The 15,199-nt window shown below is 38.1% G+C and overlaps 1 protein-coding gene across 1 annotated transcript in view; it reads left to right on the top strand.

Annotated features, from left to right (window-relative positions):
* The window catches only part of CTNND2 (catenin delta 2), a gene marked incomplete at its 3' end in the record, with an annotated part of 536,496 nt that overhangs the window by 478,793 nt on the left and 42,504 nt on the right, over positions 1–15,199 (top strand). The window contains exon 12 of the mRNA XM_057390373.1: positions 7,264–7,477. Within this exon, the coding sequence (XP_057246356.1) occupies positions 7,264–7,477 (214 nt within the window). The remainder of the gene's footprint in view (positions 1–7,263; positions 7,478–15,199) is intronic.

Genomic DNA, 15,199 nt, shown 5'->3' with positions numbered 1-15,199 from the left:
AATTGCTCAAAATCCATTCACATGTGAAATAGTTAGCACTTGCCCTGCTGGTTAGAAAACATTAAGAACATTAAAACCAAATGTTACTTATAATTTCCAGAAGCAGAATTAAACTGAATTGTCCTATTAATTTGGTGTTTATTGGATATATAACATCACCTGTGCTAGCGGTYAGTTACTTTTTAGTTCAGTTCCATGGCATTAAAAATAATTCCATGTGTTTAAATATGTGTATTTTGATAGATTAAAACATGCTTTCTTAGTAACAGAAATGTCACAGAATAAGTGGCTGATGATGCAGTGTCTTACATCAATTAAACTGGTAATTGATATCTATGATGTGCAGAAAGGATTGATTGTTGTTAGATTTCCTTCACCTCCTTTGGATGAAAAGTTATTCAATAGGAATTATTAAGAAAAATGTGGAAAGTAAGCATCTAACCATGAATTAATCTTTGAATTAGGAATGTGGAGCTGTTAATAGTGGAACACTTAATGTCTTACTGGGAAGAGAAGATTGTGTTATTTTAGCAGCACACTTTATCACTCTGTCAGTCTRACAGGTTTTTTACCTATTCCTACTTCTCTCCTGTCTCCATTGTATTTTACTTTGTGAGGCAGAGTAATCAGAATTAAATGCAGAAAAGGATGTTTCAGCTGTACCTACTGGCAAAATTCAAACAATATCTCAGATACCCGCTTGCTGAGTATAAATAGAAGAGGAATGGTGTTTTGGTTTCTGTCACAGAAGTATTTTTAGGCTGTTTTGGAATACTTCATTATCTAACAGTTTTTGGCCAAACTGTTTAAAACTTGAAGCTTCACTTTTCTTTCTTTTTGTATTTCTAGCTCTGATTTTTGTAGCCTTCCAAGGGATGGAAGGGGCAACTTCTGTTATGCAGTGATTGAAAGAAAGGGTTTTGCTTCTTTTCTTTGCTRCTGAGAGGAATAGAATAATCTTCACTCCACAGATTTCACAGAATATGTTTCAAAGTAGGGTCCAAAACCATAGAGGTAGTTAAAACAGATGACGTCAGTTTGCTTCTGAGGTTACAAAGTCATAGGCAATAGCCAGGTTCCAGGGACAGATTTCTCATAGCTTGATATAAGGAGACGTCACTCACCTGTATTTTCACTGGTCTCACGGGTATATATCCCTGAGATCCACAATGCCTCTGATATCTCTGTCCCATATCTCCTGTTCTTCTCATCAGMTATTCCAGCTACAGGTTCACTAGTGTTATGCCAATCCAGAATGTAGACCATCCTCATCCAGGAAAATTGTTAGCAATTAGGATTAATAAAACAGGTTGCAGTGATYAAGTGAGGAGTGTGGCCAGACAAGCATTCTGAAGCACAGCTTATTTACAGATGACCAACCCCTTTCAGCACGCCCTTCTCTATTTCCTTATGGTTTTCCTCCCCCATGCATTTGGATGTCTCCTTTTCCCGTCTTTGACCTTCTGCTGAACATCTTATAAGTCTGGCACACTGCCACAATTCCACCAGCATGCACTTTACCGTAGGATCTGTGATGACCTTCTCATTTGTTCCTCCCTATATGCCCACTTCACCAGTTAACAAAGCTTGGGCTGAACCTCTCCAAGTGTTGGAGTGGTTCCTTCAGCAGCCCAGCAAGCAGTGACCTCCCAGACCTGCTGTTTGGTGTTGTCTCCTGCTCTRTGGGGTCTGTGCACATCAAAACATTTATTACTTTTCCTGTCTCATCTCTGTTTATATGCTGGACAGCCACTGAGCAGATGTCCTTCCAAAACTGGTGTCTGTACATTCCAGGTCATCTACAAACATCTACATTTCATTTCCTTCCACACATCCAACCAGTCTGTTGTATTGAATTACGAAAGCAAGCTATCAAGGGTCTATATGCTGAAATCTTAATCAAGTGTATATATATATATATATATATATATGTATATGTATATATATATATATATATATAGCTTCAGACATATGATCAGTGTTTTACTGACTTGTTTGACCAACACATGTCCTTCAGTCTGGTCATGTGTAACTCCTGGTACATTGAGTATCAAACAGTCCACTGTTGTGCTAAACACAATTGAGTCAAAGATCAGCCTTGAAACCAATAAATTAATTTCTCATAGGTTCTTAGCATGAGATATACAAAATGTCCTTACTAGGAACATAATTGACAACTTCACTGCCTTCAGCAGTGATCTGAACCCCTTCTTGAGTCCAAATTTTATTTTCATAGTRTGGATACAAATCTATTCTCACATGTAACACAAAAAAACCTTCACAGTATGCCAGACAAGAAGACTCCTTCACTGGATGATGTGAGTACACTTTTTTCAATCTAGAGAGTCTAGAGAGTGTGCTAGAGAGTCTGGCACCTTTTCCTGTCCTGTCTGCTGTGCAGTAGCATCATGGGGCTCGACCAGAGCAAGTGCATCTGACCAACAAGTAGATAGTGATATTAATGGTAGAAAGCCACCTTAAAAGGAAATTATGAAAATATCCTGGTGAAAGAAAACACATGATTCCTCAGATGAAAGCAGCTCTGTGCATTCTTCCATGGAAACTTTTTTTTTCCCAAACCTTATGTAATCTCTGCTCTTTCAGTGTTCACTTCGATTGGCATGGATTCTTAGTCACAGTTCTGTATTTAACAGCTCTCTAACAGCGTCTTCCAAACACATACACAAAAAAGAGAAAAAAATAACTTTCAAAAATTAATGGTATCCATGGATKAAGAGACTCATGAGAAACAATGCAGCACAGATTCACTCAGCCTTGTTAATATTGTTAATCCTTCTACTCTGTTTTTTGGGATTTTTTTTTGTGAGATAAGATGGGGCAATGCAATTCATTTAAGAATTGCAGATACATGGGCAGATACAACTGGGAAAACCCAGTTGTGCTTCTGAGTTTCAAGGTGATTCTTTTGAGTTCAGAAGCAGCTACTTTGGGGCTGGTCTGTGTGAGAATAGACTTGGTCCYCAGGATCTCCTGACAAGCTGGTACTCCACTGTTTCTTTGCTTTTAGTAGGCAAACAGACTCTGGCATGTTCTATTCTTTTCCTCCTAGATGTAACAAGTCAGCAGCCACTGATATGTCAATAAATATTATATTAAGAAATGTTCTCTTCATCTTAAGTTAGGAAAGAGACAGAAGTATCTATCARAAGTCCTTTGAGAGATTGGGGTTTGATGCCCCATTGGTGCAAATTGCTGCTTATCCATCCATCCCAGCATTCTTGGCCAGACATTTGGCAGTAGCGCTGCTGAATTCACTGGAGCTGTGACTAAATTAGCTCAGCTGAGATCTGCCTCGGGAGACTAGATCAGAATTGTCCTCCAGGCTGGGGCTCTTAGCTCTCAAAAGGACTTGAACAAATAATTTCATTTCCTTTGCCTCTATTTCCATACATTTAAATAGATTCTGATAACATCCATCACAGTCTTACAATTTGTCAGGCACAGTTAAACCTGTTGTAGAGTATAGTTGTAAACACCTATATAGATATGTGATAGAAACACAAAGATGGGATGAGACTTCAGGTGAATAAAGAGCTGTTGTAAAAAAAAAAAAAAACAAACCACAAAACTAAAAAAGCAAGAGAGTAGTCCAGATAAAAAACAGCATCAGAAACTGAGCTCCCAGTTGTGAACAATCAGCTCCATCTCTCCCTGCATGACACAGTTAYTCTGCCAAATATCTGAGCTTAGAAATTCAGAGAAAGTTTGCAAAATAAAYCTTGTCTTTCCCAGGTAAGAATAGGTTCTTTCTTCAGTAAAATTTAAGAAATTTTGTCAAGTTATGTAAAGTGTTATGTAACATCCGTTTCATTTCTGTTGTATTACCCTTTTTTCTCTGACAGAAATGCATTTTAGATTAATATTTAATGCCCTTGCTTTTAAGAAACTATCTTTGAATCACTTCAGCCTGCTGCTGGCTTCAGGTTCCTGGGAGGAGGAGCAGCCTGAGCTGAATACCAGTGTGCTGTCAGCTACCATGACTGGAAAGGGAAGGTGCAGCTCAGCAGTTCTGGCTGAATGTAGCAGAACCACACATCTCCCTTCAGAAATGAGCACAAGATAGCAAAACCTGCTACCTGAGAGCATCCAGGATAACCTGCTGTGGAGCACGAGATGCCACTTGGTTGTGTCTGWTGGGGAGAGTGGGAAAAACAGCATAGGCCCAGAGACCCTTGGAATGGAGACAGAGTTCTTGGAGTCTGTAGAATTGTAGGACACAGTATGATTTTTGCTACAAGTAATACTTCTTCTCATTCTTAATTTTTTTTAGCAGCAAAGCAATTAAAATATTCATTCAACATATTGTGCTTTAAAAATATAATTCACAAAGATCAGCAGGCATGTTTTCATTCTGTCRTTCCTGATATTGCTCATCACACCAGGCAACTCATATATTTTTTAACTGTATTCTCTCTTCTATCAGATCTTGTTTCTTTTCAGAGGTTGAAGTGTGAAGCTCAGTGGTTGATTCACCTTTTGTAGAATTGATGCATAAATTTTTGTTCCTAGTCTGTTTAGTAAATGTCATCTGTTTTGTCATGTAGGTGGCTCTTCTTGTAGCATGCTTGGTTTTGAAAATCCGGTTAGGAGGGGAAGCAAATGTATTTTTATATGAAGGTTAAATGGTAATGGATTGTAAAWCCAAGCAAACAAAGCAAGCAATTCTCACTCCCCCCCACCTCTCCCATATAAACTTGGTAAATTTTTCCTGGTTCAGAAATGAGCTAATTATTTAAATGAAGTCAACCTGTTCACATGGAAAAGATTTGACCARTGAGGTATTTTGCAGCACCTTTTCTTTTTGACCTGTTTTTCTCATTTCTAAATGGAAAGATGTCATGGTTTCTCTGAGCAGCAGCAGCRTAAACACTGAAAAAGACTGGTGAACTGTTCTGCCTGAAGTTGATATATTTTACCAGTGTCCATTCATATCTCTTCACGCATCATATAGTGCCAGCTGCTGTGGTCTTTAAGGTGACCTGCATATTACTCAGAAAGTTGTATGTGATGTGCTGATATAATTTCTGTTTAAGGGAAAATATCCTAGTTTATCTTTAAGCRCTATCACTTTGACATTTAGATCAAAGCTGTGTAGTAACTGTACAGACATTAAAATATCTTAATTTAACACTGTAACATCATGCTGTATATTCTTTTTGACTAAACAGCTGTTCTCTTTTTTTGGTTTTGCTGTTATTAAAGAAATAAGAATATGCCAAATAAACTTGAAGAAAAAAGAGAGAACTTCTGGTTTAGGAGTGAGTAATTTCATATAACTCAGTTTTGGAACCTCAAAGCCTGAATCAGACTTTCTTTGAAGTGAATCATAGATTCRCAGAATCATTTAGGTTGGAAATGATCAAGATCATCTAGTCTAACCATTAACTCAGCTCTGTAAAGTCCGCCAGTAAATGCCACATCTTTTAAATACCTTCAGGGATGTAGACTCCACCAATTCCCTGGACAACATGTTCCAGTGCTCAATAACCTTTTCGGTGAAGAATTTTTACATGATATCCAACCTRATCCTYCCCTGACACARCATGAGGCCTTTTCTTCTTGTCCTCCCACTTGTTACTTGGGAGAAGAGACCAAGTCCCACCTGGCTGCACCATCCTTTCAGTCAGTTGTAGACTGATAAAGTTCCCTGAGCCTCCTTATACCCAGGCTGAACASCCCCAGCTCCCTCAGCTGTTTCTCATGGGAMTTGTGYTCCAGACCCTTCCCCAGCTCCATTCCCTCTCTGGACTYRCTCCAAYACCTCARTGACTTTGTTGTAGTGAGGGGCTCAAAACTGAACACAGGATTCGAGGTGCGGCCTCACCAGTGCCAAATAYAGGGGGACAATCCCTGCCCTGGTCCTGCTGGCCACACCATTGCTGRCACARGCCAGGATGCCAKTGAYCTTCTTGGCCACCTGGRCACTGCTGGCTCATGCTCAGCTTGCYGTAGACAGTTCCTTTTCCAAGAGCCATCCTTCCAGCCACTGCTCCCCAGGCTTGTAGCTTGGCATGGGCTTGTTGTGGCAGTAACACAGGACCCAGCATTTTGCCTTGTTTAAGCTTATTTTAGATCCATGAAATGCCATAAATTGGTTCTACATAAAGATTTTGTTAGTTGATGAAGCTTGAATTCCTAATAGACTTTATTGTACTTTAACTGTTTCCACCTTCCAAGACTTCCCCTGCASAATCTCAAGAACACTTGCCTATGCRAAAACTGCCTCACAAATATTTCAAWTTTTTTGTTGTCYTAAATGTAAAATGGCCAGCTGAAGTGCCTGGCCTGTTTTGGGCCTTAGCCAACTACACATATGGGGAAACTTCTTGACTTTTTCAAAGATGTCTGTATAACTATGAAATTAAAGCATGATACTCCTTGAAGGTTAGTTATGAATCTGTGTGGTTTCTTAAAATTAGATCCAAGACTGATTACTCTTTGAGGAACAAATAGTGCCACAGAACAGAAAAGATGTATTTGTTTGAAATGGATTTAATAATAAATTGTACTTGGTATTCCTGACCTTCTTGATCATTTGTCTCAAAGATTTTTGTGCTTTTTTTAGAATGATATTTTATGTAAGATATCACATTAGAAATTTATTTTGTAGGCCACCTTAGGTATGCATAAGACTTCTGTTCCTGCATCACTTAAAGGTCTCCCTCAATCTTGTTAGAACAAGCTTTCCACGATTTATTTATCATCCTTATCTTTATGTTTCTGGTGTCTCCCTCCTTTTCATCTTTGCTCATCGTAATTTAGTTGATATAACGTCCTTATTGAGACTACAGTAGATGTTCCTGTTCCCAGTAATTAAATGTAAAGGCAGAACTCCTAAAAGCTTTATGACATTAAGTGCTTTTTTTTGTTTGCTGTAGCCTTGTGGTTTTTTCACTAGCACATGATGTGTAACACTCTGAAGGAGCTGATGTTTCTCCAGCACAGGAGAAACTCTTGCCAAGACAAACCCTGACAAACCATGAGAAACCTTGATGAGGCAGCACTCTTGACTAACTTTGGCTGCTTTTGCRGAGGTTYTGGTTTATCAGTGTACAGTTACGTTGCCACCGAAAAAATAATACTAGCAATCAAAGCTATGTAATGTGGCAGCTTTGTGGTTCTACCAGCACATCTTTGCTAGCCCTCAGCCTTCACAAAGCACAGCTTAATTACACTGGACTGCATTTATTAATACTGGTGTTCATTCCCTAACTTTGTGGTTATCACTTTGGCCTGTTTCAGATAAGAAGACAAGGCGGAATACARTTACTGGTGGACCTATTGGACCATCGGATGACAGAAGTCCACCGTAGTGCCTGTGGAGCGTTGAGAAACTTGGTATATGGGAAGGCAAATGATGACAACAAAATTGCTCTGAAAAACTGTGGTGGTATCCCAGCATTAGTACGGTTACTCCGCAAGACTACAGATTTGGAAATCAGAGAACTGGTCACAGGTTTGAATCTTTCAATATTTTTTTGTTCAAACTCTCTGTGGGTGTTGAGAGCACAGTTCAGCGCTGCATGCTGAGCAACATGTTGTACATTGCATATTATTTCATTACCATCTTATTTGCCATAACAAAAAKCTTTCAAGGCCTTTGGATTTCTGTAATGTATGAATGGCTTTCATATCATGCAGTTGACAGATGTAGGCATGGTTTATGGTTGCTGGTTCACKTTGTCCTTGGTCGTTGTGAGTGTTCTTGCAGGAAATGCGCCTCACATGTAGATGTGTTGTGTGGCAATCCTCTGCTCTCCCTCCTGTCTGGTGTAGGGCTGGCCAGGCAGAAGTCATATTTCACTGAATATTCTTAGAAACTGCTACTCATTGCTTTTATATCCTATGTAGTGATATAGTGAGAAGGAGGATTTGTTTGGGGGTTTTCTGCTTCTTTAAGGTTCTGATAGGAAAATGGAAGACTGTGTTGGAGAGGTGGATGTAATTTTCTAAAGCCTTTTTTCTGAAATTTCATAGCATGCTATGTGTTTTACACAGAGCATGCAGGTAGTGGCAGTTCATTTCTTGTATTGACATGGTAGGATCTGGTCTTTTTTAAGATTGTGTGGACTTTTTCCCTTATGAAATTCAAGAGAGAAGGGAGGGGTGGTGGTGTTCARGAATACAGGAATGCTGTCCAACAGGACTGATCTGAAATGTTTGGAGTTTTTTTTTTCACCTTTCCCTTAAGCTATCCTAATATGCAAGATATATTTTACTTTGTGATTTATATTTTTTATATTTTACTATATTTTACTTTGTGATTTCAAATCATGTATTTTACATTTTTTACTTTGTGATTTCATTTCAATTGATTGCTAATATCAATGTGATAATTAATTTAATGCTACAAATCAAAAATATTTTCATTATCCTCTTTTCAATGCTGGTATTTTCATTATGATTTTCCTACTAAAATATGTAAGAAAATGTCTCTTCTGTCACAGAATCATCAGAGTAYATGTTATCTATCATCTATGTTTCTGCAGAAATTACTTATCCTTGGGCATCAGGCCTCATTTAGGATACAATTGATTAGATAAACAACCTATGGCTGGGTCCAGGTTCCTTCCTTGAGGGTATCTGAATAAACTGCATGGTGCTTAATAAATGTAGATTTTTTTATATTTAATTTTGTTTCTTAGTTGCAACCCTTACCACCTCCTACTTGTTAGTCAGGATTAATGGGGCAGAGATACGGGTTACATGAGCTCAGATCGTGCCTCCTGTGGAGTGACAGAATTACTGACAGATCTAATAAAGTGTAACCACTGCTTCAGATTCAACACCCTTGTTTGTCTCTTGGTTAGGTTGTCAGTATTCTGGCTCCAGGGAACGTTCTGCCTATTTATTCTGAGTAGTAAGTGGCAAAGTGCTAATAACCTCAGTCACGGTGGCACTTCCCATGCCATCTGTAGATGGAACACGTAATGTCATTAGGTCATTTAAAGAAAAATGCTGGGCTGCTGCTTACATTGGTTCCATTGCACAGTATGCTGGTAAATTTTCCTAAATTGCCACAGAAAGAAAGGATGTTTGATTTCTCAGTGTTATTACCAAGAGGAGTGRGTACTGACAGTCAGTGGTAGGCAGTAATCTGTCTTTGTACAGTTAGATGCAGCTCCCAGGGACGGTGAGCATCCCATGAAAGGGGAGGAGACCAAGGTGGTGACCCTGAGGAATGGAATGAAAGTCAGTTGTATTTCAAGATTTTATTCCGGAGCCTGTTTTTGTATTGGGGTCTTTTGTTTGTTTTTAATGGCCAATGCATCCCAGAAGGCCACTGCTTGCCCTAGCCATGTTTTGTGCCTTTCAGAATACATATCACCAGCCCTTGCTTTCAAAATGCAAACCTGTTTGTGGTACTTTTCTGCAAAACTTCCTTCCGAAGCACAGCTCATAGCTGCAGCTCTCATCTTGCATCTCAGGAAACAGGTTAAAAGTTGTGCATCTGAATCAGTTTTCCTTTGTTTTTTTTTTTTTTTTTTTTTTTTTTTTTTTTTGAGTCTTGTAGTGTGACAGCTACCCTAGCTGTCCTTTCTGGGAAACGGAAGGAAAGTTGCCTCCTGCAGGTGCTCCCTCAATAATGAAAAGATTTGACTTGGTGGCAGGCATAAGGAAAAATAAAAGAAATTCCTCATATTTTCCGTCAGCCTTCCTGGGCTGAGGTGGCARAAAGGTAATTATTTCAGTAGGGGCACTACAGCCTGGAGCTGATGCAGAGAAAATAATAACAAAAATAATAACAAATGTCTGTTTTGGGRGTCAACATAATACCTTGAGTCTTTCTATCTCATGTTCATTGTGCATCCTGTCTATATAAAAGCTGCTCTTGTTTGTTACTTTTTAGAGAGGATACAAAGTTCTTGCCTTAGAAATTCATACAGTCTCTGACATCCCTGCCCCTAAATAGTCATCCACATTTGTCCTCTGAGCACTTCTCTTAGGTGGGGAAGTGTYATTATCTCTGTTGTACAGATGGGGAACTGAGCCTATCAAGTGTAAATGACCTGTCCAGACATCTGGCAAGATGAAGGTGTGAATCACTCTGAGCAGGCACTCAGCTGCAAGGGAAGAAATATGGCCTGGAGWGGTTATTTAGCAGCTCAATTTGTCTGGCAGTAGTGAAGCATTCATTGCCTGCCCCAAGTACCGTGAAGCACTTGCCCAGCAGGGCGAAARTTCTGATACTAGTTCCTTCCTCAAACATGCACATTTTCTTCCTTCTTGTTGCTCTTCTCTGAGGAGATTATAAATTCAATTTCTGGCAATCTCAAGACTGGTTTTGGAAGGGTATTTAAACCTGCAGACCAGCTTTCTATCCCAGTAGCTCCTTGATTGTCAGGATTGCCTTCAGCACCATTTGTGGCATGTCCTCTTTTCCAGAGATTTTTTTTCTGCCATAATCTTTCCAAAACAGTTTTTCACTTTCCTTTATTTTTTTTCTCCTCCTCGGTGACCAAAGTCTTGGGCTAATACTGGAAAACATTACCATGCTCAAATTTCTGGATTGCACAAATTCAACCTTATAGCAAAGTGTTAGAGCTTCCAGGCTCTCTCATGTCAAAGAAATGGTTTCAGTTCAGGCTCCCATGAAGAAGCTCTGAGGGAASTGTGCTGCCTGGCTGTTATGAAATTAAGTGGTGTTAATGCCCAGCAAATATTTCCCAAGTTATGGAAAGATTATTCTTACAGAAACACTTCCAACAGTTACAGGTTTTTACTGGAAGAACATGAATAAAATTAGGTATACCCATGAATATATATACATGTGTGAAAAAGTGAAATGCTCTGATAGAAATAGAGATGTTGGCATGSCCTGCAGCCTCTGGTAATTTCCAGAGACTCGAGAAAAACCTGAATTACAATACCTTGTTTCATGTAAGTCTGCAAATGAAAATAAATAGGTGTAATCTGAATGTACCATACTTAATTTAGCCATCTTTTCACCCCAGTGCTGTGCTACCAGTTTCCACAGTAGCACCTGATAAGGGGAAAAAATAAAAGCCTTCTATTTTAAAATGATTAAATGTTAACACTTTTCTAATAAATATAAATAGAGAAGAACACAGTACAGAATTAGCACAGATCCTGCAGATGGCAGAAAGAAATGTTTTCACTTGGTAATAATGAGTAACTGATTTCTGATTCTCTTGCTTTTACCGAATTAATTATGAACCCTTCCACAAAGTTATTTTTTATCATTTTTTCTTGTCATTATTTTATCATTTGTTTTACTGTCAGGGAAAAAAAATACATGGAAAAATCTGACATTTTAGCAACAATGACAGAGGAATCCCATGGATGCCTTGTGCAGAAGGTGAGGTCAAGCAGCTGTTGCTAGATTCTTTCCAGCCMAGKCCATTCCATGATTCTGTGATTCAACGTACACTTGCCCCTTCTTCCATCAGCTTGATTGGATAACTGTGTACCTGTCTCAAATAAAATGGTTTAAATTGCCATTRTTCTCATTTTCGACAAACAAAAACCATCACAACTAGAAACAGAGTTTCTACCTAGGAACAACGAGGTACCTGAATTAGAAAAAACTCCTTTTAAAGAGGGTCCTTGTATGACTGCATCACCTGTTTACAAACCRTAAATACCATTTCTGATTGAAAGGTAAAAGTGGATAATCCACTTTTAGAAAGTACATGATGATAAAGAGCTACATCTATAAATAATGTCAGGAGAAACTGTTTTTTTCCTGTGCTAGCAGCCAGTATCCTGCTTATTTTGGTTGACAGTAAAGTATCAGGGACTTAACTATTGTCTRCTGAAAAGATATAAATTATAAAAATAAGCACATTAAAAAAAATAAACAGCATAACTATACATGTATACTAAATACAGATAGGTGGACATTGACTCTGTGTATTTCATTCACATTTTTATTCATGGAATCAAAAAAGGCACGTGTTCTGTTCCTGTAAAACATTACAAGATATTGTGTGCAAAATGTTTCTTTCAAAGAAGCAATAGTTTTCCAAGTGTTTTGGCCCACAGTCAAGTTGGACAGGAAAAGATTTTGTTTACTTCCCAGAGATTGGGTTCCAGCATTCTTTAGTGTTGTCTTTAATTTCAATTGTGGCCAGTTTGTGCTTTGGCTTGGTTGGTCCTCTGTTGTCAGCATGTTTTGAACATTATTGTGTAGTGCTGTTYCAGCTCTAGTAGATGCCATATGTTTATAACATGGGATTTATAACCTTACTGATTTTCTTTCAGTAGCAATTGTTGTCCACCTTGTATCTGTCTGGTTTGAGCTAACACTGCAGGTGAAACCTCTTTTTCATCGCATGCTGTTTCTTAGCATGTGCATAAATTATTGGCAGATTGGTCAAGACACTCCAGAAGGCCCCTTTGAGCCCTGTGTCTGTCTTTGCTAATCTGTGTAGTTGCACGYTAGAGAGCCTGCAGTGATGTGTAAAGCATGTTTAGGGGAGTGTTCTATTTAAATGGACCCTTTGGGTCACTTCAGTGGAAGATTTCATTTGATTGCATATTTTTAGGTAATTCTGGCCCAGTTATTTAGAATTTTTAACTTCCTAGTACAATGGCAGTTCTTCTGTGGGGAGTTCTCAAAGTCAAAAATCACATGCCTGTGAYTGTTTCCTATTTGTCATGTTATTTTCTAATTTGACTTCGTAAGGTATTAGACTTGTGGCATTTTGTATAGTAAATCTTACTTAACAATATTATGACGAAGGATTGACTGTTTCTTACCTAGCATCTTGAAGCAGTTTAATTTAATAATTTAATAGTTCCCTGCAAAAGTGCCCTTGACATTAGCTTAGTTACTGGAGTGTGTAAACACAGATGTGAAATTTTATTGTGATATAAACCTTCATTTGGAGGTGGTACCTATTTGTAACCTTAATGCTCCATGGAAATTTGATTTGAAAATGAGTAAAGGCTTTTTTATCCCATTCCAAGATGACTTTTCCAAAGACTTAAGTAAAGAAGAATCAAACTCTTCTATGAGTTGCATTGTTACAGTATTTCACTTTGATGTAATTCTTAAAATCTCTATTCTATCCATCCCATTTTGTAGGGATATAATAGGTTCATATTAGATGCTGCTGCAGTTTTGCTCATATTAAGTATCCCATTTCTTAGTCTTATATTCAAGTTTTGTGATGTAGCAGTGCAAGTATAAGGCAGCCTGACCAGTGAAAGGCCTAATGTTGATATGTAATGTAAAAAGATAGGTAGGAAGATAGATGTGCAAAGTGGCTTGCTCTTGGAACCAAAGAGACTATTTCAGCATCACATAAATTGAAAATTAGGTTATAAAGATATATGTTTTAGTTTCAGGTACATATCGTGCCTATCACAAGCTTTTCAAACAGATGGCATGAAAAGCCATTTRTGTGTTTAAATTGTCATGATGGCAYAACCATGGCAAGACTGCTCCTACAAGGTTGACATAACTTTGATTCRACATATGCGTAGCTAAGAGAATAAGATCATAACAATAATATCATTTGGGGCCCATAACTCTGTGTAGTAAAACAAAATGGAGACATGGGATAAAAYACAGAAAGTACACAAGTGCCTCTTAAGCTGCAGCTCTGTGAATTACCTTCTCCTCCGCCTCCACATCTGATCACTGCGTCCTGTAAGTCAGGGAAAGTAGGTTAAGCATGAAGTTGCATAACTGCTAGCACAGAACACAGCTTTCAGAAGTGATGTTTTTGATTTTGGCAGGAAAATATGTTCATTCATTTCTTACTTCGTGTCTGCTCTGCACGTAAGCAAATTCTCTTTAATAACTTTAAATGAATGTTTTCAGGAACTCTACAAGCACAGAGGCAGGTGACTTACAGACTTGAATTATTTTTCCACCAACAGATTTAGGATAGGATTAACAAATTTCAAATCTACTTACCTGGGCACTAAAATTTACTTCTATGTTTTAAATCTTGTCATTCAAAACAGAGATTTGAAGGGTATTAGCTCTAATAAGCCTTTCCAACTCTTTCTTTAAATAGAGGTAATTGCAAGTACAATATCCTACCTCAGTTACTTTTAAAAGTTGATTTAATCTTATGAAATAATTTACTTCTAATTAGAAGTTTTAAATAAAAGTTATTTTCAACATTAACAATATTATTTGTGTAATGAAAATTCCTCTCTACTTACTCTGATCAAAGCCAGTGGCTGAATGAGGAATTACATATTGTAGTTTGTTCAGTATTTCTTTCTTCAAGTACAAGAGCCTTTTCGAGTCCCTAAGGTTACATAATAATTTGACTCCCTCCTTTTGCCTGAGATACTTTTAAGCAAGGTATTCTCAACCTCTGCACTGAGTTTTGTGAACCACTGAGAATTTAAAAAAAAAATGCCAAACTCCATCAAATCCCCTGCAGGTCTGCGATTGCTGTTAAAACAATGTGTTTCATCTCGCAGCCAAAACTTTGCACAGGCTGATTTATAATTTCTTGCTGTTACATCTAAAATCTTGTGGGGGGTAGGGGGGATAAGGAAACCAAGGGTTTGTTTAATCAGAAAAACTACTTGTTACTGCTACCTTGACAAAATTAGGCTTAAGCCAGAGCATTATCAAAGCTAAACAAAAGCATAATAAATGGAAGCACCTGGTCTGCAGAGGTGGCTGCTCGAGTTAATCTCGTTGAAGATCCAAGTGCCCCAATTCAACTTCAAACARCTCCAAGGTAGTACAAACCCTGTGGCAGGGTTAATGGGCTGCRTGGCTACTCTGTTTTTCCACGCCAGTCATCAGTTACTTCAAAGTTTTACAGAGAGTCTCCAAATATCACAATTGCATCATCATAATTTTCATAAAATACTTCAAATATTTATTTGTACTTTTCTAGGCTAATAAGCTGACATTTCATAGTCAGTGGGTGTGCTGTGGCAAGGCACAGCTCTGTGCTGCATTTTACAGTATGATTCTACAGTGTGGCAGAGTTTTGATTTTAGTATCACCTACAGAAAATATTCCCATCACTTCTAGAAATGTGGAAATGTATTTCAAACAAATTTAGAGCAGGAATTTATTGGCATTTTATAAAATCTTCATATGAAACCAATGTGGAACCACTTACCAAAACACCAAATCTTTGTAGTAATTTTCCCTGCAAACAGGAAGGTAAAAGGTTGTACAGCTTACACCCATATGATGTTGGGAAACTGATTTCCAGCCTATAGGCTGTGA

This window comes from Malurus melanocephalus, unplaced genomic scaffold, assembly GCF_030028575.1.
Source record: "Malurus melanocephalus ecotype Western Australia unplaced genomic scaffold, MMel_1.1 scaffold_25, whole genome shotgun sequence".
In the NCBI taxonomy this organism is placed as follows: domain Eukaryota; kingdom Metazoa; phylum Chordata; class Aves; order Passeriformes; family Maluridae; genus Malurus; species Malurus melanocephalus.
The sequence above is the reverse complement of the archived record's forward strand: the minus strand, read 5'-3'. Positions and strand labels throughout refer to the sequence as shown.